The sequence below is a fragment of the Lynx canadensis genome, chromosome A2 (assembly GCF_007474595.2).
Source record: "Lynx canadensis isolate LIC74 chromosome A2, mLynCan4.pri.v2, whole genome shotgun sequence".
Classification (NCBI taxonomy): domain Eukaryota; kingdom Metazoa; phylum Chordata; class Mammalia; order Carnivora; family Felidae; genus Lynx; species Lynx canadensis.
The window spans coordinates 150,615,399-150,638,468 of NC_044304.2; the positions used below are offsets into that span (position 1 = coordinate 150,615,399).

Below are 23,070 nucleotides of genomic sequence, written 5' to 3' on the forward strand. Positions count from 1 at the left end.
GGGATAATAAACCTTCAACTCATGACACTGATTCAGTGTACACTTTCATGGGGAGAATCATTTTATAAAAATGTTACCTTATCAGCAACATTTGATAGGTTTATTATTATCTAGCATGTTCTATAGAGTGGAAATTAGCAAGGAAAAACCTCATAATTACAGTAACCCACTTAGTTTTCATTTTGCTGATATTCCCACTAAAGTAGCATTTACCAAAATGCCTTCGTTGGCCAATTAAGTTCTGAATGTACATTCCCTTCCTGGATATGTATTAGCACATTAAAGACTCTGAGAAGTCCTGTAAGAAAGAAACCTATTTATCTTCATTCACACTTAATGGACTACCGACCCATCTTTATTACAACAATAATTCTGTAGAGCTGATATTCCACGGAACACTGGAAAATGCTACTTTAATAACAATTAAAAAAATAGAATCCCTAGTTTTTGCTTTTGTAATTTTAACTTATAAAGAAAAATACTCCCTTTTCCGCAAAGTTTATAATTCACATTAATTTACTACCTGCATTTCCTCTTTTGTGAAGCTGGCCGCCTCATCCCCCAATTCATGTAGATACATGCAGTCAGGCTTCGGACACTGCATATTCTTTAAGAAGTAACTGCAGTATTTTGTTGTACCTAGAGATGCCTGTAGGAGAGTTGGGGAGGGGGAAAAATGACCCAAAATGTGAATTGACACAATGAAGATTTCCGTCTTTGGTGTTTTCACTTCACCTAAAATGAGGCATCGATGTAACCAAAACAATAAGTAAGGCTCTGAATACTGGAGAACTAAACTATTACTAAGCAGAATTTATTAAAAATGATGCTCATTTGGAAGAACTAAAGAACCACCCCCCCCGCCCCCCGCCCAAGTCTATGGTTTCCAGAATCTGAGTACCCAAATCTTCCCTAGGGATCAGAAGACAAGATACACAAAATCTGTTCCACGTTATAGTAACTTCTTGCAAGTAACTGTACTTGCTCATTAAGAAGGCAAATCCTTTTTTCTAGTTATGCCAGCCTTTTCCCACTTAAATAAAGCATGGCTCAGTGGGACCCCTTATTCAAACCTGAACTGATCAATATTCAAATCTTTAAGGACAACAAATCAGAACTTTTTTCTGTCATAAGTATCATAGATCCTATTTTCACAAAATAAGATTATGTGTAATTACAGAAGATTTTTAAAGATTATCACCTAAAAATGAATGTGTTTATTCCTACCTGGTAAAACAAGACCCTACCCATAATCTGGCAGTAAACAAATGAGCTGTCATAAATTAGTATGGATACTTAAGAAGCCATCTTCAAATAGACCCCCCTCAAATGTAATAGGTAAATCCTAGCCTCTCCTCTATTTACTACATTGTACCTCTTCCCCCTTAAAAAAACATCAAGAGGAACATATTACCTTAAGTGTTCTGCCATCTACTACCACATTGTTGACACACTGTATGGCTCTGAGAGCATCTTCTGACCGGATATAGGTTACATAAGCACTGGCGCTTGGACCCTAAAGTGAAAACACACTGTTACCGAAGTTTCAAATTCAACAAAAACTTTAACAATTCCTTTGCACCCTGCCTAGGGAATTCTGAAGGCCTTTACTACTACTATCATTAATAATAATGACAATAATTAGAAGTAGTAGTAAGTCTGATTAAACCATATACTAGTTTATCTTAAAACAACCATACTGAATGAATTTTATCTGATTTTAAGTATACTAAAATATACATGGATAAAATATCATCCCTGGCTTGGTATTTATATTTTTAAAGTCATTTGACAGGCTCGTCAAGGCTACAATAAGCTTTGAAAGTTAGATTTAAAAAAATAAGATCTGAAGATTTGTCAAATTATGTTCTCCCCAAAATAAAAGCAATTTGCGAGAGTATTCTATCTGCTAATACCAGCATAACAAAGATGCTCTACTAAGTTTTCAATAGTTGAAAATATTAATTAGAAACCATCACCTTATTATCGCAATGCCTGAAAACAGACTCAACTCCCCCTCCCCCCCAAACGAACACTAAACTTTGTTTTACTATTTCCCTCTTATTATCAATTCACTGTTAAGTCCTGGAGTCAAATGAGCATGAGAAATTCCCCCACCCCACCAACAGAGGTCACTACACTGCTTAAATCCTTGACCCTCAGGCTTTGTAATTAAAGCTGAATTTTCCTTCTGAACAGCCCAGGTCAAGCCCAGACCATAGGGAGGAAAGGCAAAAATCCCTATAATGAGTTACCTGTGAGCCTGCATATGATGTGCTATTATTGATGACAACTTTATGTATTTTACCAAACTTCCCAAAATATTCTGGTCGTTTTAAAACCTATAAAAGAAGAAGAAATAAGGTATAATGTGTCCCCATTTTCATCAGTGTTATCCTTATAATGGGGACATAACCATCCCTCTTCAGTGAAAGGAAAATAGTTTTTAAAGTTTTCTAATAAATGTGACTACTTCCTAATTTACAATTTGTGTGGTTAACCTATAGGATATTATCAACAGAATGTAAAAGCTATTTTTTATTGACCCACTATATGGAAACAGAGACTCACTAAATTTGGTATTACCCACCATGTTCTAGTATCTGCACCAATAATCAGTGAAATCTTACCTTCACAGTATTCTTAAACACCAAAACAATCAAACATCTTAACCACATTTTCATTAATAGATGATCCTTATAAAAAAGTAATTCTCAAAACAATGACCAAATAATTATGTATTAAACACAGACAGAAACTCAAGAACAGACATAAGTAGAGACAGCTTTACTCATAAATCTATTGTATATAATATTTGATACGTTAAAGTTACAAATTGCAAATACGGTAACAATGTTCCTCAACCTTCTAAGCTTAATGATGTATCACTGTATGTGTGCACTTATTCTCTTTGTGTTGATTTTGCGGTTTCTTGATTATCTCCTCTGTGTGTGTGCGTTTTTTTTCCCTACTCTTTGCCTAGTAAACAACATATATGGGGTGATGGAAACAAATTTATTCATTTCTCTATTACCCGGTTACTTCTTTGTAGTTATTCCCCCTTATACCTGTGCCACCTCCTTTACTCCTTTCATTTTACTTTACTTACAGACTTACTTGACCTGTGTTAATTTGACCAATATGTAACCTGATATAAAACTTCTCCCATAATTTCCAACTACTTTAAAATTAAATTTGGTTCTTTTCCTAGAATTTATCTATAGACCTACTGTTCTTACAACCTCTACAAACAGCAAGCTCTCTCTCAAGGAAGTTTTCTGTGTGTACCTGTCCAAGTGTGTGCCAAGTATTCTTTCCAAACACTCTTAATTTGGTAACATTCTCACATACTTACAACTCAGCTAATGTGTTCTGTATGATAGAATCAAGACTTTGTGAAATAGTGTATGGCTGAGGTATCATAAATTCCTAACAGTTTTCAACTTAATTAACAATTATTTTTTACCACATTTTACTTTAGGTTCTTACAAGTATAGGGCTGTTATGTTTTCTATAGCCAATTTTAATGGATTATGAGATGATACTTTTGGTTTTCGATCTTTTTTCCACCAAATCCCCTAACATATGAAACTATTAAGTGGTGAAGGCAATGGCCCTGAGGCTTTACACAGCAAAGTCCCAGGGCTGAGGAGCAGGGGGAAGAGTTTATTTTGAAAAGCTTCCTGGCTGGTGGAGCGTAGAACTGTATTCACTATTCCAGCTGGATGGATACCAACTCAGCGAAAGGCTCCACAGCCAACATCCCTGCTTCAAAGGTTCAGGCTGGTCAGTTTATGCTACATCAGCATCTCAAATCACATCTGAGTTTATGGTAGTAGCTCTCAATGAAGGCAGCATTCAAGAGAGCATTTAAAAATCCATGGGAGCTTTTCTTGGGGGAGGTTGTCAAAATGAATGGGAGGCAATACTTATGTTCAGTGCATGAGAACCAGGAATGGCTTACCAGGCTTGGGCTAGCCCTGCAAAATGAAGAACTGTCCTGCACAATTGCTGAATGTCCTATAAGACATTAATGTAGCTGAGAAGCCTATGTATAATTAAGTGAACCCAGAAACAAACTCCACATTATACATAAACTCAAAGTAGTTCCCTACAATTTTGACATATGTTGAATTTACAGGAACGCAAATAATATGTAATTCAGGGAAGACTACAAGTGCTTTATTCAGAATTATACTAAGAGTTGTTTCGGAAAAATTACATCATTGGCATTTCATGGTACCTGAGTTGCCAATACAGATACCTGTAACAATCTGCATTGTGGGTGTCACATTCACAGTGATTCTACAAAAAATGTAAGTATTCCACTATTTTATTGTATACTACTTAACAATAGTATGTCCCAAACCTGAATATGCATATAAATCATCCAAGGATCTGGTAAAATTGTGTATTTGGATTCAGTAGCTCTGGGGCAGGGCCCGAGTTTACATAATAAGCACCCAGGTGATACTAATGCTACCAGCCCAGAAGCTGCACCTTGAATAGCAAGGTCCTAGAGTAGGGGTACCCAAGCTTTACATGTAGAAATAGTATTGTATAATTATTTTCCTCTTAATACTTTTATTTCTTTACTTCATGAAAGTCAAGGAGTGTTATAAAATATTTTTTAAAAAATGGTTACTGGATCGGATAAGAAAACCACTGGCTTATGGAAATAGTTTCTGGCCAATATTTGGCTACAAGACCTTCAATACAACATAAGATTTCTGTATAACTACACTGACATGTCACACTGGAGCCAGAATGATTATTTCCAAAGCACAGATCTAGCCATGTCACTCTGTTCTTAAGAACATTCAACAGGTTTCCACAGCCTTTAGGATAAAGTGCAAACTCCTTGGCGTGGTTAAAAACCCCTCATAATCTGTTACTACTTACCTCGCCAGCCTCATCTCTCACCACTGCACTCTAATCTTCCAGCCAAACAAATCACTTGCAGACTGAGATCTTTCTCATCCAGAAGCATTTGTATAGTTCCTGTGCCTGAAGCACTTTACCCCAAAGACAGCAGAAGAGTACATACCTCGCCAGCAAGATCGGGTGCTCTCTCTTGTGCCTCCATAGCCCTCAGTACTACTCATATTACAGTAACTGTTAGCTTGAAAATAAGCAGGGACCACGTCTGTATTGGTGTACACTCAGTGTCTTATACACTGCCCAGCGCATGGTACCCCATAAATGCTTATTGAAAACGGAACAATTTTAACACTGAACAAAAAGAATTACATGGATAAAGAACACCGATGGGCCTCAGAGTATTAGCAAATGGCCCTATGGCTGATAAGAAATGGCTTGCCCAGGCAAGGGAAATTTAAATAACTTAAACTTTCTATATTAAGTTAAATATTCTAGATTCTGTCTAAACATACAACTAGCAAAACAGTATTCTAGTGAATAAAAAGTATGGGGAATAGGCAGAATACCCTACATATCACATTATCCGTATATTCAATGTCATATATTTACTTCACAGTGAGCCAGCTTTAATACTAATATAGAATATAAAAGGCTACATGACAGGGGCACCTGGGTGGCTCAGTCAAGTGTCCGACTTCGGCTCAGGTCAGGATCTCATGACTCGTGAGCTCGAGCCCCGCATCGGGCCCTGTGCTGACAGCTAAGGGCCTGAAGCCTGCTTCAGACTCTGTCTCCCTCTCTCTCTGCCCCTCTCCTGCTCTCACTCTGTCTCTTTCTCAGAAATAAACATTAAAAAAAATTTTTTTAATAATAAATAAACTGTCTCCCTGTATATTCTTTGGGAACACAGTCAAGTTTTCATGGACACTACAGAGAAAATCAAAACCTTGGTAAACAGACAGTAGGATGAATGACCAGAGAAATGGATGGACAACAGACCAATGATCAGTGTAAAACACTAGAATAGGACCTTTAAGACCAGGGGATTAGAAGCGGGGGCGGGTGGGGGTGGGGGTGGGGGGTGGGTCCTAGTCCCGGCTCTGCTATGAAACAGCTGTGTGATCTTAGGCAAGTCACTTAACTTCTCTATGCCTCAACTTCTCATTTGTAAAATAACATGGTTCTGTCTTTAAAGTCTTTTAGTTCCTCAAACAAGCTACTCTCTCAGACCACCACATACCTGGGACACACACTTGTCCTTATCTGCGGCCTAGGGAATCCCTAGTAATTCTTAATTATCCTTCCCTCAGGAAGGCTTTTTGTGGATATCTATAGTAGCCAAGTCCCCTATTGTTATATGTTCCCCCAAAACTCTGTACTTCTCTGTTTATAAATGCTTAGCACAGTTAAAAGTACTTAAATTCTGTCTTCCCAACAGTTATTAATTACAAGTAGAGACTGGGGTGCCTGGATGGCTCAGTTGGTTGAGCATCTGACTTCAGCTCAGGTCATGATCTCACGGCTCGTGAGTTCAAGCCCCACATCGGGCTCTGTGCTGACAGCTCAGAGCCTGGAGCCTGCTTCGGATTCTGTGACTCCCTCCCTCTCTGTGCCCCTCCCCTACTCATGCTCTGTCTCTCAAAAAATAAGTAAATGTTAAGAAAAAAAAAAAGAGTAGAGACTGTGTCTGGCTTGCTGAACTACTTTATCTACAACATCAAAGTATCTAAAACAGGGTAAAAATTCAGAAGTTAATTTAGAAAATGAACGAATTAGGTTCCAGCAAATCCAAAATTTTAGCATTTAGAAGATAATTACCTCTAATCACTACCTCTAACTATATACCATAACTTCTAAAATAGTTTTTTTTTCTATTTATCAATAAGTGAATACATTTGACAATCAATCGTGGTATTAAGTTTTTTGAGGCAAAAAATTATTTTCAAAATAATCTTGAATTTTTCCTAAACTCTCCTGTTAATCAGAATCCAGTCAAATACAGGGTGCCTGGGTGGCTCAGTTGGTTAAGCATGCAACTTTGGCTCAGGTCATGATCTTGCGGTTTGTGAGTTTAAGCCCTGTGTCAGGCTCTGTGCTGACAGCTCAGAGCCTGGAGCCTGCTTCGGAGTCTGTGTGTCCCTCTCTCTCTCTGCCCCTTCCTTACTTGTGCTGTCTCTCTCCCTAAGAAATAAACAAACATTTAAAAAAATTAAATTAAAAAAAAAATTCAGTCACACACCAAATTGTTCATCATCCAAAAATAATAGGGAGCTCCTTTAACCTGAAAGTTACCACTAGCAATTTGAAACTTCAAGTTTTCTAATAAAGCTAACTTTAAGTTTTCCAAACGGAAAAGATTATACACACAAATTAAGAGGATGTGTTAAGATATTATTGTTTAGAAATGGTAGGATTGAGTAAATAAAACAGTGGTCTCTGGTCTTCCTAGGATTTCAAGTGAAATAAATGAGAGAAACCAATGTTTAAAAAAATTCAGGGTCTTCTCACCAAGAACACTGATTTCAAAGGTATAAAACCAGTACAGTGATTTTTTTTTTTTTTAAGGCACATTTAGATTCATGATAAGGTGTCCTCTCTCACTAGTCACCACCTAGATTAATTTCTTTCTGTGTAACAGTTCTTCAGATTAACGTTACTGGAGTTATGTTTTGAAGTGGAAATAAGAAATCCTGTAAGTAAATAGAAACAAATCACAGAATACAAAGAGGAGGCAGAAAACCTATAATCCAAACAGCAGACTGAGACCATGGCTTAATTTCAGCCAGCTTTCAGGCATTGCTCCCTATGTGCCTCCAGTACTATAAGTGACAGGACCCAGGATGTATTAACACAGTCAAGTACATGCATATCCAAGATTTGTCAAATCAAAATAAAAGTTCCTTTCATTTACTGGAATACCAGTTTCAGAAAGCACAAGTAGACTCTAATCAGTAAGATCAGTAGGAGTAAACAGAGACAGATAAAGTAAAAAACTTGCAGAGGCAAGAAGGGCCCTTTTTTCTAGTTAGAAAAAAGACAAGAGTTGAAAGGCGAAGACAGAAGGACTGGTGCAAAGTTGGAGCAGTGTTCAAGAAAATGGTCACAAGTGAAGTGGGATTCTGCCTGCCTGAGGAATTAAAAAGAAAAAAGAAAGAACTGGCTGTTGAGGTTGAGTCACAGACCTGAAATGAGCTCTCATCCTTAAGAGCCATTGCTGAAAAGTCCTTTCCTGTGGAATTCTAGACCAATCCCATTGGCTTTGCAAAGAACCTGGTCTCCTGAAGGACACATGCAACCCACTAAGGCCAGCATCCCTGGACTTAGGTCCAAGTAATTCTGGAGTTGCCTCTATGTTTATTGCCAATGAGAAAAGCCTTCTTGGTAAGGTCTCTCTGACTTTCTCTTCTACTGATCTCGAAGCCCTTCACAACCTCAATTACACAGTAAACTTAATGTTTACACTCGTTAAATTTCATTCTTCTTGGGCCATTAGCCCACTTAGCCAAGTGTGAAGATTCCCACCTCCCTAAGCATATTCACTATAACCTTCCCTCTTAATGGGTACCATGAGGAATATTACTCCAAATTCTTCTCGAGGGGTACCTTTGGCAGAGCCCCCAAATCCAACTCTCTCCTACTCAAGTAAACACTCTGGCTGTCAATCAGCTTCTATCTGCCCTTCCATCAATCTAGTCAGCACCTCCTAATACATCAGAAACGAAAACTTAGCAGATATACATCCAAGGGTATCAGGGAAAGTTATGAGCTCAGTGTTACTCTTACAGCACTGGTGGTGAAAGGAGAAAAAAGAGGTAATAAACAGGGGTAATAAGGTCTGCTCTGCCTCCAAACACACACCACAGAACCCGGTCCATTATTTTCCTTCATCAAATTCTCCCTCTTTCCCCAAACTTGGCTTGAAATGAATGAATAAAGAATGATGGTACAGCGTAGCAGTAGTTCTCTAACTCTTCTATAAGCAAGAATCACTACTTGGGCAGGATTAAAAAAATACAGCTCTGTAGTGGGTTCATGTAGCTGCATGCCCAGGACGATCCTTACACAGCTACAGAAAAGAGGAAAGAAACAGAGTAGTCATATCACATGCTAGCCATATAGCAATACAAAACAATTATCCAACTTTCACAGATTATTAGCACTAAAGGAGATTTTAGAGATTTAGCTCAACCACCTCGTTTTACAACTAAAGAAAAGGAGGCCAAGAAAGATAAAGACACTTGCCTAAGATCACAACTGGCCATTGGTTGCTTAGAGAGAATTAAAAAATCATTTCCCATTCTCTCCTAAGTTTTAATAATTTCAGGGAAATCCTGGAAATAGGCAAGGTCAGCTGTTATTTCCAAATAAGATAAGCAAAAAAGAAAAAAATGTCAAGTTGAGAAAGAAAACACAAGAGGGCTTACCTCAGGGTCTGCTAGGCGCTGAGACAGACCTACAACAAAGACGAGGTTTTTTTGTACAACACGTACACTAGCCAAATGTTTGCGATTTTCTGATATTTTCTGTTTTCTCTCATTCTGTTTCTGTTTTTTCTCATTCTTTATCCTCTGCAATTCTTCCTGGGAGAGTGGTTTATAAACTGCTGGGTCTTCTGGATATGGCTTTAAGCACAAAACAAAGAAGTTAGTATTAAATATGGAAAGACATAAGGTATATACATAAACAACGATCAAATTCTGGATGATGGGTATGTGGTTATTTGTTGCATCTCCCTTTTTCTCAATCTTTTTTTTTTTTTTTTTAAGTTTATTTATTTATTTTGAGAGAGCGAGAGAGAGAAAGAAAGTGCAAACAGGGAAGGGACAGAGAGAGGGAGAGACAGAATCCCAAGCAGGCTCTTCGCTGTCAGATGTGGGGGTTGGACTCATAAGATGTGAGATCATGACCTCAGCCGAGATCAAGAATAGGATGCTAGGGGCGCCTGGGTGGCGCAGTCGGTTAAGCGTCCGACTTCAGCCAGGTCACGATCTCGCGGTCCGTGAGTTCGAGCCCCGCGTCGGGCTCTGGGCTGATGGCTCAGAGCCTGGAGCCTGTTTCCGATTCTGTGTCTCCCTCTCTCTCTGCTCCTCCCCCGTTCATGCTCTGTCTCTCTCTGTCCCAAAAATAAGTAAACGTTAAAAAAAAAAAAAAAAAAAAAAAAAAGAATAGGATGCTTAACGGACTGAGCCATGCAGGGGCCCCTCTCAATCTTTCAATTGCTTCAAGTATTATTTATTTAATAAATTTAAAATTATACAAGTTTTTAAAAGATATTTATCTTTTTAGAGCTCAGCACAGACTATTTTTAGCACTAAACTTAAAATACTCCAGAATTACAAAGGTTCTACAATTTAAAAAAATACAACGGTGGTATTCCGTATAGTGTCCAGCAGAGTTGACAGGAAAAATCAAACACCTAAGGTGTTGTGGAAGAGGCAAAGAGTAGAAGTTACCTCATGTAAACATGGCTTTATATACTATTTTCAATAAGCACTTAATGAAAACCTACTATGTGTTAGAAGATTAACGAAGTGCTTATTCTTCAATTCATTCTTAGAGGAAGATAAACGGGCAAATAAACAACAATCTGTAGGTTCTCTGGTTCAGGAGTTTGACTTTAGTTTCAACACTTATTAGCCATGTGGACTTAAGTCAATTAAATTCTATGTCTCAGTATCCTCACAAGCTGAAAATAATCTTAAAGGTGGGGGTAAAGATAAAATAAAGCAATTATTGGGGTGCCTGGGTGACTCAGTCAGTTAAGCGTCTGACTTAGCTCAGGTCACAATCTCTGAGCTCGTGAGTTTGAACCCCGCGTCAGGCTCTGCACTGACAGCTCAGTCTGGAGCCTGCTTCAGATTCTGTGTCTCCCTCTTGCTGTCACTCCCTGTTTGTGCTCCGTCTCTCTGTCTCAAAAATAAATAAACATGAAAAAAAATTCACAAAAAAATAAAGCAATTATTATCATGACTGGCACATAGTAATCCCTCAATAAATACTAGCAATTCCAATGTTGTAATTTTTTCCTTTTTTGTCATTATAATATTGTTTTCCTTGCTACTGTTAATGCCAAAGCTACCGGTTGTCTGAATAAGAGCTGTGGACTCACACTGCCTGGCTTTGAATCTTGGCTCCTCTTTACCATCTGAGAGACCTTGGCTAATTTATGTGACCTGCCTGCCTCAGTCATCCTTTCTGTAAAATAGGAATCACAGGACTTTATTAAGAGGGTTTCTGTAAGAGTCACAAAAGGAAATACATTAAAGTGATTAAGACTGTGTCCTATACATAAGCATTCAATAAATCGGTTATTATTACTACTAATAAAAAATAGTTAATAAATAGAAGACAGGACACATTAAATACAATCATATCTAAATGTGGATACCCAGAGATCCCAGAAATAGGAAATTGTGCCTATCAGAATACAGGAGTGGGGGCTAACAGAAATGATGACCTCCAGGAAAAAAGTAGGAACAAGGTACAATGGAGAGAGTATCCAAAAGCTTGAAACCCTGCTATGCTTTTAACATAAAGGTACTTTTCATCTTTTCCTATGTAAGTAAAACACAAAAACAAATAAAACCCCTCAAATTTGTGAACACACTCAGATTAATGCTAAAGGCAATTGAGAGAGTGAGACTTGACTTTACGTTCCTCGGCTTCTACTGGTAATATCAGAAGGTCTCCAAAAACCCTGTTCTTCAATCTTCAGACATTCTTAGTGGTCCTGCAGGATCTAAGCACCCACACCATTTGATTCCCACATTTAAAAATCTGAGTCTTCCAGCTAATTGGTCCTAAGTGACATACTCTAACTTCCTTGCGAGTGGGAGGCAAATAAAACAGCTGACTTGGTAATCCATGACCCGAAGTCTGTCTCTAGGATGAAATATAAAGCTAGTAGTGCACATTTTAGGAGCTCAATAAATATTTGCCAAATGAACACCAAGCTACTCTCTAAAACTGAAAAGTTAGCAATGCTAATTTTCCTTTTTAAAAAGTCTTAACTTTTCTAGAGGTTTCACAAAAAGTAGGAGAAGCATGCATCCCGTGAGCGCTGCTCCACCACACATACACCACCGTAAATACCTCCTCAGCAAACCCAGGGACAGGAAACTTAACAAGCTGGTACCAAGAGTGGAGGAAGAGAGGTGGACTAACAATGAGACAGAGACACATAATCTGAATAACTGCAGACAGTGTGACCTACAAAGCGAGCAACGATAGTACTGAAGATGATCATAAAGAAAAACACATCTGGTCTACTTTTTGACTGAAACACATACACTAAACTTAATTTTCTAGAAATATAGCATCAGATGAAAAATTATAAGCAAGGGAGCTTTCTTTTTTTTTTTTTTTTTTTTTTTTTTTTTTTTTTTTTTTTTTCAACGTTTATTTATTTTTGGGACAGAGAGAGACAGAGCATGAATGGGGGAGGGGCAGAGAGAGAGGGAGACACAGAATCGGAAACAGGCTCCAGGCTCTGAGCCATCAGCCCAGAGCCCGACGCGGGGCTCGAACTCACGGACCGCGAGATCGTGACCTGGCTGAAGTCGGACGCTTAACCGACTGCGCCACCCAGGCGCCCCAAGGGAGCTTTCTTTAAATATATTATTATATGTTATGTATCAAAGGAGTGTGAAGTATGTCACCTATGGAAAAGCAGTTTTAATGTGTAAAACATTTTTAATAGTGTTAATTTGATGATAAACTGCCAAACTATTAAGGTGGTTTATAATATAAATCACTTATTTTCTAATATAATATAATATAATATAATATAATATAATCACTAACATATCACTTATTTTCTTTCATCTGTGTAGTTATGGTCCCACTTCTATTTCTAATGTATCTTTATGTCTCTTCTCTTTATTTTCTGATCTGACCTGCCAAGAATTTGATTATTTTATTGGTCTTTCAGAGAACCAGCTCTAACTTTTATTGAAATATTACTTTTTTCTATTTTACCAAATTCTGCTGAATCCCTGCGCTTCCACTATCACAATGTTTAATACTCTCTTTTGGTTTCTTAACCTGCGATAAGCTCACTCATTTTTGTTCTGTTTTCCAATAAATGTATTTACAGCTTTAACTTTGCCTCCTGCTAGAAATGATGTAAACTACCATATAAAGCTTTATTTTTTAACCAATATCTTAAAAATGATAAATGATCTGCAGTGAGAAGTCCCAAGCCAATTTCTGTATAAAAGTCAAAATCCAGAGAGGTAAGTGTAAAGTCTTTGTAACAACACATGGGGAAAGAGGAACAGCATTCAAAGCCCAGGGCCAGACCAAGATGAAGACTCTTTGGGGAGATCATCTCCATGTTAAGCTGAGACCCAGGCCTGTTAGTTTCAGGATAAGAACAAACTACAGAGAAGTCAGAACAAGATAAAAAAAAAAACAAAACAAAACAAAAGGGGGATAGAAGAAAATCAGTTGTTGAAGGAGAAGTTGTTGAAACCAATCTTAGGAAGATTTGCATCCTGGAGACTTAAGGTCTTTATACTTGGCCCCACCAAAGACCATTATGCTTGAGGCATCCCTAATGGCAATGTTCACAGTATCCAGCAGAAGCCAAATCAAAGTCTCTCTAGAGGAGGGCAAATCTACCTTGGACCCTGGAGAACCCTACAAATAATTCAGTGACAACAACCAGGAAGCAGGCAGGCATAGATAATCAAGCACATAAAGAAAACAACATGAACAACAACCAGTAGAAACATTCCTCACAGACTTTAGTGGAATTACTGGATACAGATTTAAAAATAATGCTTAACTGTTTAAATAAATATATGATAAACTTGAAAGTATGTGCAGGGTATAAAAATCTATTTAAGATATATCAAGCATGAAAAAAGAACAAACATTACTTCTAGAAAGGCAAAATTTTAGAATTCAATAGACATATTTAGCAAAAGATGACCAAAAACAATTCAAACACAATATGAAAGATCAGAAGAAATCATCCATTAATGCATTAAGGAAAGAAAAAAAAAAAAAAAAAAAACCAAACGAACAAAAAACCAGAAAGGAAATTAAGAGACATGGAAGGTAGTAAAAAAAAATCTGAAAAATATTTAATCAGAGTCCCAGAAGAAGAAAGAGAATAAAGACAATATCTGAAGAGATAACTGATTTTTTTTTTCCCCAGAACTAATGAAACTCACCAAGGTACAGATTTAAGAAGCCCTGTAAACCCCAAGCAGGATAAATAAAAAGAAATACACAACTGAGTTCTTCTTTTTGGAACTGGTTAATATTTCCACTGTGGCCTAAGAGTCAATTTTTGTGTTCACTACACTTGTATTTTAAAGTTTTATACTAATTTGGAGTGCCTGGTTGGCTCAGTTGGAAGTATGTGCCTCTTGATTTCGGAGTCATGAGTTTGAGCCCCATGTTGGGTGTAGAGAAAGTAAATTAGTACTTACAAATAAATAAATTAAAATAAAATAGGGGTGGTGCCTGGGTGGCTCAGTTGGTTAAGTGTCTGCCTTTGGCTCAGGTCACGATCTCATGGTTTGTGAGTTTGAGCTCAGCATCAGGCTGTCTGCTCTCAACACAGAGCCTGCTTCACATCCTCTGTCCTCCTACCCCCACCCCCTGCTCCTCTCCCACTTGCCCGCTCTCTCTCTCAAAATAAACTTTAAATAAATAAAGTTTTGTGCTAATTTGCACAAAGTTGGATGCATGTACAAACACACATATGCTTGCTAATTGTGTCATTCAATATTTTCCATTTCCCTTTATTTGGTCTACTTCATCTATCAAATTCTAAAATATAGAAGTTAGAAGTCTCTCCTTTATGAATGTGGATATAGTTTCTCCTGGTATTTATATCAGCTCAATATACTTCCATGATCTACTGTTAAATAAATAAAATTCCATGACTTTAGGGACCTTATAGCAGTAAAAATAATTTCTTCTTTTTCTTTTTAAAATGTGTTTGATCTTGATTTTGATTATGACCAAGACCAGTATTATTGCACTTTCTTTCCTATGATTTCCCTAGTTTCATTGATATTTTTCTGTGTATGTTCCTAAACAGTTCTACAAGGTTTACTGGGGAAAAAAGTAATCTCTCATTTTCTTCCTTCCCCGAACCTTTTCTTCCTTCCTTCCTCTCATTTTCTTGCTTCTCCCTAGAAATAATCCTGTTAGACTCTTAGATGATTATTTTGTCATTTACTATCATGTCATTAAATAAGATGCTTGTATGAGTGCTACTTGATCTTTTTAGTTCTAGATATTATCATATTACACAAATTGAAAGCTTTCTTTCACCCAGCCTAACCATACATTCCAACTCTACTTTCTTCTTTAACAAAGTATTTTTTTTAACTTTGTTAAATGTTTATTTATTTTTGAGAGACAGAGTGTGAGTGAGGGGCAGAGAGAGAGGGAGACACGGAATCTGAAACAGGCTCCAGGCTCTGAGCTGTCAGCACAGAGCCCAATGTGGGGCTTGAACTCGGGAATGGCAAGATCATGACCTGAGCCGAAGTCAGATGCCCAGCCGGCTAAGCCTCCCAGCCACCATCAATTCTACTTTCTAGCCTTCCACCCTCATTTGGGTTAGGTCAACACTCACAATTACATTATTATAAAGTTCAAATGTTATTTATATACTTCTACCTTCAGCCATGACACAGGAGATAGTAACAGACCAGGCCTACCAGCATAATCAACTAGAAAATGAGACAAAATACATGAAATAACTGCTTTCAGACATCAAACAACAGGTACTGAACAGCAAATCTGTGTCCTCTGAGAGAAGGGAAGTAACACAGATGAACACGTTGAGGGTCTGTCCCAGCTTTCTGCTCTTCTGGCACTTAGTAGACCCCTGGCTGGGCCAACAATCACACTGAGCAGAGGTGACAGTGACCAAAACCTGAAGAGGCTGAGGCAACTGAAATTTATGGGGCAAAATACCACAAAGAGGGAAATGGTCCAAAAAGAATTCCAGAAATCTGCATAGAGGAATCCTGTGACAGCTAGTGTCCATTGGCGGCTCTCCAATAAAGATACTCTGATAAGAGTCCAGGTCAATAACGAATTTGGAGAGGAAATAAAACAGAAGTAATACCAACCACGTGTAAATTTTTTCAGAATATAGAAGACGAGGAAACATTTCCTAACTCGTTTTATGAAACCTGTATTACTGTGATATCAAATCTAAAAACAATATAAATAAAACCACATATAAATACCTCTCATGACATAAAAATCTTTCTGAAAACATAAGCAAATTAAAAACAAAAACAGTAGTATATCATTATCAAATGAAGTGTATCCTTGGAAGGGAAGGCTGATGCAAAAATCAATCAACCTAAAGTACCATTTCAACAGAATGAAGGAGAAAACACATGATCATCTCAAAAGAAGCATAAAAGGCATTTGACAAAATGCAACACCCACTCATAATAAAAACTCAGAAAGCAAGGAAAACGTCCTCAACTTGATAAAAGCCATCTACAAAAAACTCACAGGCAATAACATACTTAATTGTGAAATACTCCACTCCTTCCCACTAAGACTGGGAACAAAGATACCTTCTATTCTTACCACTTTATTCCAATGTTATACTGGAAGTCTTAAGGCATCTATTTAACAAAATCAATTGTTCTATGTATGAACTGGAAAATCAAATTTTTAAAATACCACATGCCAAATCTCAACAAACATAAAATAGTTACAGGTAAATATAACAAAACATGCTATATACTACTCCATATGCTGAAAACTACAGAACATCGTTTTATAAATGTTTAAAACCTACAGAAATACAAAGATAAACCTTACTGATGAACTAGATGAGTCAACATTTTTAAGATGTCATTCTTCCTCAAATTGACTGGTTTATTCAATTCAAGCTCATTCAAAATCCCAGTAGGTTTTTTGGATAAAATTGCATACTAAATAAAAAGCTTATGTGAAAATGCTAAGGTCTTAGATGCCCCAAATAAATTCTATAAAAAATAAGTCTGTGGGGGTGCCTGGGTGGCTCAGTCGGTTAAGCGTCTAAATTCAGCTCAGGTCATGATCTCACAGTCCATGAGTTCAAGCCCCGCATCGGGCTCTGTGCTGACAGCTCGGAGCCTGGAGCCTGCTTCGGATTCTGTGTCTCGCTCTCTCTCTCTCTCTCTGACCCTCCCCTGCTCATGTTCTATTTCTCTCTGTCTCAAAAATAAATAAAAACATTTTTAAAAAACATTAAAAAATAAGTCTGTGGGTGGATGTGGAATGTATTCTAGAAATAAACTTACACATTTATGAGCAACTCATTTTTAAGAAAGAGTTCAAAGATATTCAACAGTGAAGGAATAGTCCTTTCTACAAATGCTGCTGTAACAATGTATCAGTAGTGGGGGGGAATATCTGAATCTCTACAACATATCTGAGCCATGTAGAATACCATTACTTTTCTTTTCCTGCACAACTTTTGTTTGCTCTGATTAGATCTGTACATGTTCATTAGTAATTCAACCACCAAATGTCCTCCAAATGTTGCAATGGCCTCACAACACATTTCTCTTTGAAAACACCAAGTGTCCTCTCATTTTTATCTTTTTGTAAACCGCCACCCCTTGCAAATTTCTGATCTGCCACATTTCGAATTGGCTGTCCTTATGAGGCACAGCTGCCATCTCTCCTATCATCTCAGGAATCCCATTGTAGTCTCTCTTGTGTTTGATTACCTCTTTGCTTTATCACACATACTCTCTTCATTTCTTCATGTTGGTGACGCATATTGTGCAGTAGATTCCTGAGATAATCTCAGGAGAGAGATGCACGGAGGGTAAAAAAATTTGAGATCTTTCAGGTCTGAGAATGTCTTTTCATGTACCTTCACAATTAACAGACAGATAAGGAGTTCTAAGGTGAAAATAAATTTCCTTCAGAAGTATCTTCTAGCTTCAGGACTTGCTTTTGAGAATTCTGAAATGATTCTGCTTCTGGATGGTCATGTGTAACCTACTTTTTTTCCTCTCTGGGAGCTTGCAGACTTCTTTGTTTTCAGTTTTCTGTTATTTAAAAATAAAAAAAAGTTTGTGCCTGACACTTGATAGGCCTTTTTAATCTGAAAATATGTCCTTTGGTCCTGGGAATATTCTTCAATCATATTTTTGAAGATAACTTTCCTTCTGTATAACTGTGGTCTATTTCTAGAACACTAACTTATTTGATATTTAACCTCCTGGATAGATCCTCAAATAAAGCTCTCTCTTCTCTCAAATACTCTACCTCCTTTGTCTTTTTGCACTGTTTTTTAAGAGATCTGCTCAATTTCACCTTGCAACTCTATCCTTATTTCTGCTATATTTTAATTATCAGTAACAATGTTTATCCTTCACTGAATTTTTTCAGACTATCTATCTTGTTCTTATTTCACGGATGCAGTATCTCCTATTATTTCTGAGATGAAAATAATAACTTTGACAAAGTTCTCATCTCCTTGGCCATTATGGTTTCCACTGTGAGTCAGTGTTGTATGATGCTGCATCAGTACCTGTGTTCCCAGGTATTTTTGTCTGAAATGCTGCACTAAAAGAACATACAAAGGCAGTCTAAGGAATGACCAGGTAGCCTGTGACTTTGTTTAGGGAAATACTAAGGTCCTTCTGAACCCATTAGGCTCAACAACTAGGACCGAACAGAAACATTAAACTCTCCTAGTTTTTAAAACCTACCCACCTCTCTGCTTCTCAAAAGTATTAAAGCAAAGTGGACCTTTATGCAAACAAGCAGGTTTCATTTGTGAGTCCAAACCAGGGCTTCCTTCAACGAACTCCTCACCTGCACTTCCAAGTTTATTTAAATCATCTCAATTTGCCATTTCACAGTGTGACCTCTACAGGCCACTTTCCCAGCAGAGTTGGGCTATGTGTGAATGGCGGCTTCCTGGACTTCTACAAGCCTTGGCAACACTGTGCTCCTCTGCGTTAACACAACCGCAGAGCCTAGTCTCTAGAGACATACAGACTTGCTGGTCCCTGAGATGGGCTGCTTCGTAACCACAGGTGGCACGTGTGCTCAGCACACTCTCTGGCAAGGCTCAGCCGGGTCTCAGACTCCAAGACTCTCCGTGGTCTGCACCGGCTGCTGTCCATGACCCACTCCGGCCGGGAGACAAGTAGAAGCCAGGTCCCGTAGTCAGGAGACCAAGCAGAAGTCCCAGCAGTTGTGGTTACGTTAAGTCAACAAGAAACCGAAAAACTTCTTCCGGGTCTGACTTAACAATAACCACCCCAGCTAAAGATTATAACTTGGAAACCCAAAAGGGCGTTGTCTCACAATTCTTTTTTTTTTTTTTTTTTACTTTTGGTTTTTTAAATTTACATCCAAGTTAGTTAGCATATATTGCAACAATGATTTTGGGAGTGGATTCTTTAGTGCCCCTTCCCCATTTAGCCCATCCTCCCTCTCACAACCCCTCCAGTAACCTCAGTTTGTTCTCCATATTTATGAGTCTCTTCTGTTTTGTCCCTCTCCCTGTTTTTATATTATTTTTGTTTCCCTTCCCTTATGCTCATCTGTTTTGTCTCTTAAAGTCCTCATATGAGTGAAGTCATATGATTTTTGTCTTTGTCTAATTTCACTTAGCATAATATCCTCCAGTTCCATCCACGTAGTTGCAAATGGCAAGATTTCATTCTTTTTGATTGCTGAGTAATACTCCATTGTATATATACACCACATCTTCTTTATCCATTCATCCGTCGATGGACATCTGGGGTCTTTCCATACTTTGGCTCTTGTCGATAGCGCTGCTATAAACATTGGGGTGCATGTGTCCCTTCGAAACAGCACACCTGTATCCCGTGGATAAATGCCTAGTAGTGTAATTGCTGAGTCATAGGGTAGTTCTATTTTTAGTTTTTTGAGGAACCTCCATACTGTTTTCCAGAGTGGCTGCACCAGCTTGCATTCCCTGTCTCAAAATTCTTCATGAGAATTTGCACCCTTAGATAATCTCTCATCTTTTCTATTGATCCTTTCTCGTGATCTCAGCCAGTATTATTTTGTAAATAGCATTCCATATGCTAACTCTCAAATTTATATTTCTATAACAGAACCAAACTTGAATATTCACCAATCTATCCAATATCTCCACTTAGATTTCTAATAGAAACCTCAACCTTAACATGTCTAAAATTGAATTTCTGATCTTCTCAAAAAACCTATTCCTACAGTCTTCTTCATCTCAATGGCCATCCTTTACTTAACAGTTGCTTTAGTCCAAAACCTTAGTCACCATTTCTTCTACTTGTCCTGTATAGTGAATATCAAACTTTATGAATCTTTGTATGTCTGAAAAACGTTTTGTTTTGTTTTTTTTAAGTTTATTTATTTTTAGAGAGCGAGTGGGGAGGGGCAGTGAGAGACAGAGAGAGAGAATCCCAAGTGAGAGAGAGAGCCCAGTGTGGGGTTTGATCTTACAAATTGTGAGATCATGACCTGAGCAGAAATCAAGCGCCACCAAGGTGCCCCTGGAAAAACGATTTATTATGCTTTTACATATGAATGAAATTGACAATTCTTCAAAGTTATTCACCCTCAAAACTTCGGGAAAAAAAATTCTCTGTAAAACAGAAACAATGGTATCAGTTTTATTCTATAGTCTATGTATTTTTCTCCCATAAGCTTTTAGAACTTTGTCTTCTAGATATTAAAAATTTCACAATTATATAAATAGATGTTAACATTTTTCAGTCATCTTGTCTCAGACTCACACAGCCCTTCTAAGGACAACTGCTTTTCATGTGAAATTTTCTTCTAGTGGTTTTGTATTTCTTCCCATTCATTCTTATTTCACTGTTTCTGTAGCTTCTCTTAGCAGATTAGAAAACAGTGTATCTTTTTTATGCTGCTGAACTTTTCTTTCATGCTATTTTCTATCTTTTTTTTTTTGTACTATATCCTGCAAAAAAAAAAATACTCAACAAGATCTTCCAACTTAATTTGTTCTTTTTTTTTCTTTTCAAATTTTTATTTAAATTCTAGTTAGTTAACATACATTAATTTGTTCCTGTGTTCACTCTGTTCTTAGCCCACCCATAAGATTGTTCATTTTCAGGATCTCTAATTTGCTCTTTAAAAAATGTTCCTTCTACATTAGATATGCCATTCTTTTTTATCTGTTTGAGAAGCATCAGTGACACTTTTAAATGTTTCTTTCTGTTGGCTTACTTATGGTAGTTCTTTTATTTACTGCTTTTTTGTGCTTCTCTTTCATAATGTTGGTATTCCTGAAATGTCTGTTAATTCTTGGTTGTAGCAATCTTTACATGTAAGAACTCTGTCAACCAGCCTATAAATGTTATTTCTGTTTACTGCAGGATGCTCTTTTGTGACTGCAGAGAGGACAAGGTGGTGGTATATCAATAATTCATCTTCTGAGCATAGGAGGTCTTAGTTCCTCCAGGGTATCTTCATCCACCTTAAGGCTCTGACCCAAATTTATAACCAGTGTTCCAGACAGAGAGCATCTGTCTGTGCTACATGGCATAAAAGATGGGCTGGATCCACATGCTGCTTCAGTGCAACACTCAAGCAACCACACTGATATTTTCCTTAGGATCGTAAAGGCATCACTACTCTTACCTTTTCTCAGCAGCCTTATCTTGAGTACTTGTTGAGCTAATGTTTCTTTCTTAAAACTGATCCCAATGGTCTACTGTCTTTCAGATTCTCCACACTTGCTTGTCTTCCCAGAAAGGGACCCTACTATTGATAACCAACTTTGCTAAAATTATTTTATTTTATCTTTAACATGTTTCTACTTTTTTCTCTACTTTCTAAGAATTTAAGGTGATTCTGGGTAATCCCTTAAAACTGAAGTGAATTTCTTTGAAATCTCCCCACATAACTGATTTTTCTCTAATGACAACTTAACAATTGGACTTTCTATTAAGACTCTACTTCAGGGGCGCCTGGGTGGCTGAGTCGGCTGAGCGTCTGACTTCGGCTCAGGTCATGATCTCACGATTCATGAGTTCGAGCCCCGCGTCGGGCTCTGTGCTAACGGCTTGGAGGAGCCTGGAGCCTGCTTCGGATTTTGTGTCTCCCTCTCTCTCTCTGCCCCTCCCTAGCTTGCACTCTGTCTCTCTCTCAAAAATAAATAAACATTAAAAAAAAAAAAAAAAAAAAAAAAAAAAAAAAGACTCTACTTCACAGCACACCAAAAGAAAAAAAAGAGAAAGAGAAAGAGATAAACTTAATGAAGTCAAAAAAATTCACAAGCCTTATAGTTTTGGACTATACTAAAAGTCACCACTTTCAACAAAATAGTTCAGTACAATTATCTTCTAACGGAATGACCAGGAACCAATTTTTTTTTTTTTTTAAATTTTTTTTTTTAACGTTTACTTATTTTTGAGACAGAGAGAGAGAGAGAGCATGAACGGGGGAGGGGCAGAGAGAGAGGGAGACACAGAATCTGAAACAGGCTCCAGGCTCCGGGCTGTCAGCACAGAGCCTGACGCGGGGCTCGAACTCACGGACCGCGAGATCGTGACCTGGCTGAAGTCGGACGCTCAACCGACTGCGCCACCCAGGCGCCCCAGGAACCAATTTTTAAAATATGACTAAATGTTTAAAATCTACTAACACAAATTTATTATAAACTTTGACCAAAGCTAGTATTAAGGTTTCAGTTACTTTTCATTCACATTCTTAAAGTATATTAACTATACAAAAAGATATAATATATACATTATAAATATCTATTACAAATGTTATATATACTATATACAAATAAAGTATATATATAACATATATGTAATTATGCATATTATTTAACACTTAAATAGACCTAACCTTTTTTCATTCATGTAATATATACTGCATGCCCACTAGATTAAAAAACAACAACTCAATAATGCAGTGCCTTCTGAGACATAATTCCTCTGGTAAGGAAATTCAGAGATAAAATAAATATCCTATTTATCTAAATAGATAAATCTAAAACACATTCCTGCTTTCTTGAAATTTGGTAGTAATGAACACAAGAGCTCTTTGAAATAGGTAAACAGTGAAGGAAGTTTAAATCATACTAACAGACACTGGAAAACAAAGGCAAAAGAAACAGATATTTGCATTAAGCCCTAGGTCACCTTCAAAATAAAATGCAGCAATCCTACTCACTCTATTAAGTCACTCACTACACTGTAACTA

At 37.5% G+C, this 23,070-nt stretch overlaps 1 protein-coding gene across 1 annotated transcript in view; it reads right to left on the reverse strand.

The window, feature by feature from the left end:
- CNOT4 (CCR4-NOT transcription complex subunit 4) overlaps positions 1–23,070 on the reverse strand; it is a 147,775-nt gene that overhangs the window by 59,445 nt on the left and 65,260 nt on the right. The window contains 4 exon segments of the mRNA XM_030308504.1: positions 524–649; positions 1,415–1,516; positions 2,256–2,342; positions 9,306–9,503. Coding sequence (XP_030164364.1) covers positions 524–649; positions 1,415–1,516; positions 2,256–2,342; positions 9,306–9,503 — 513 coding nt within the window.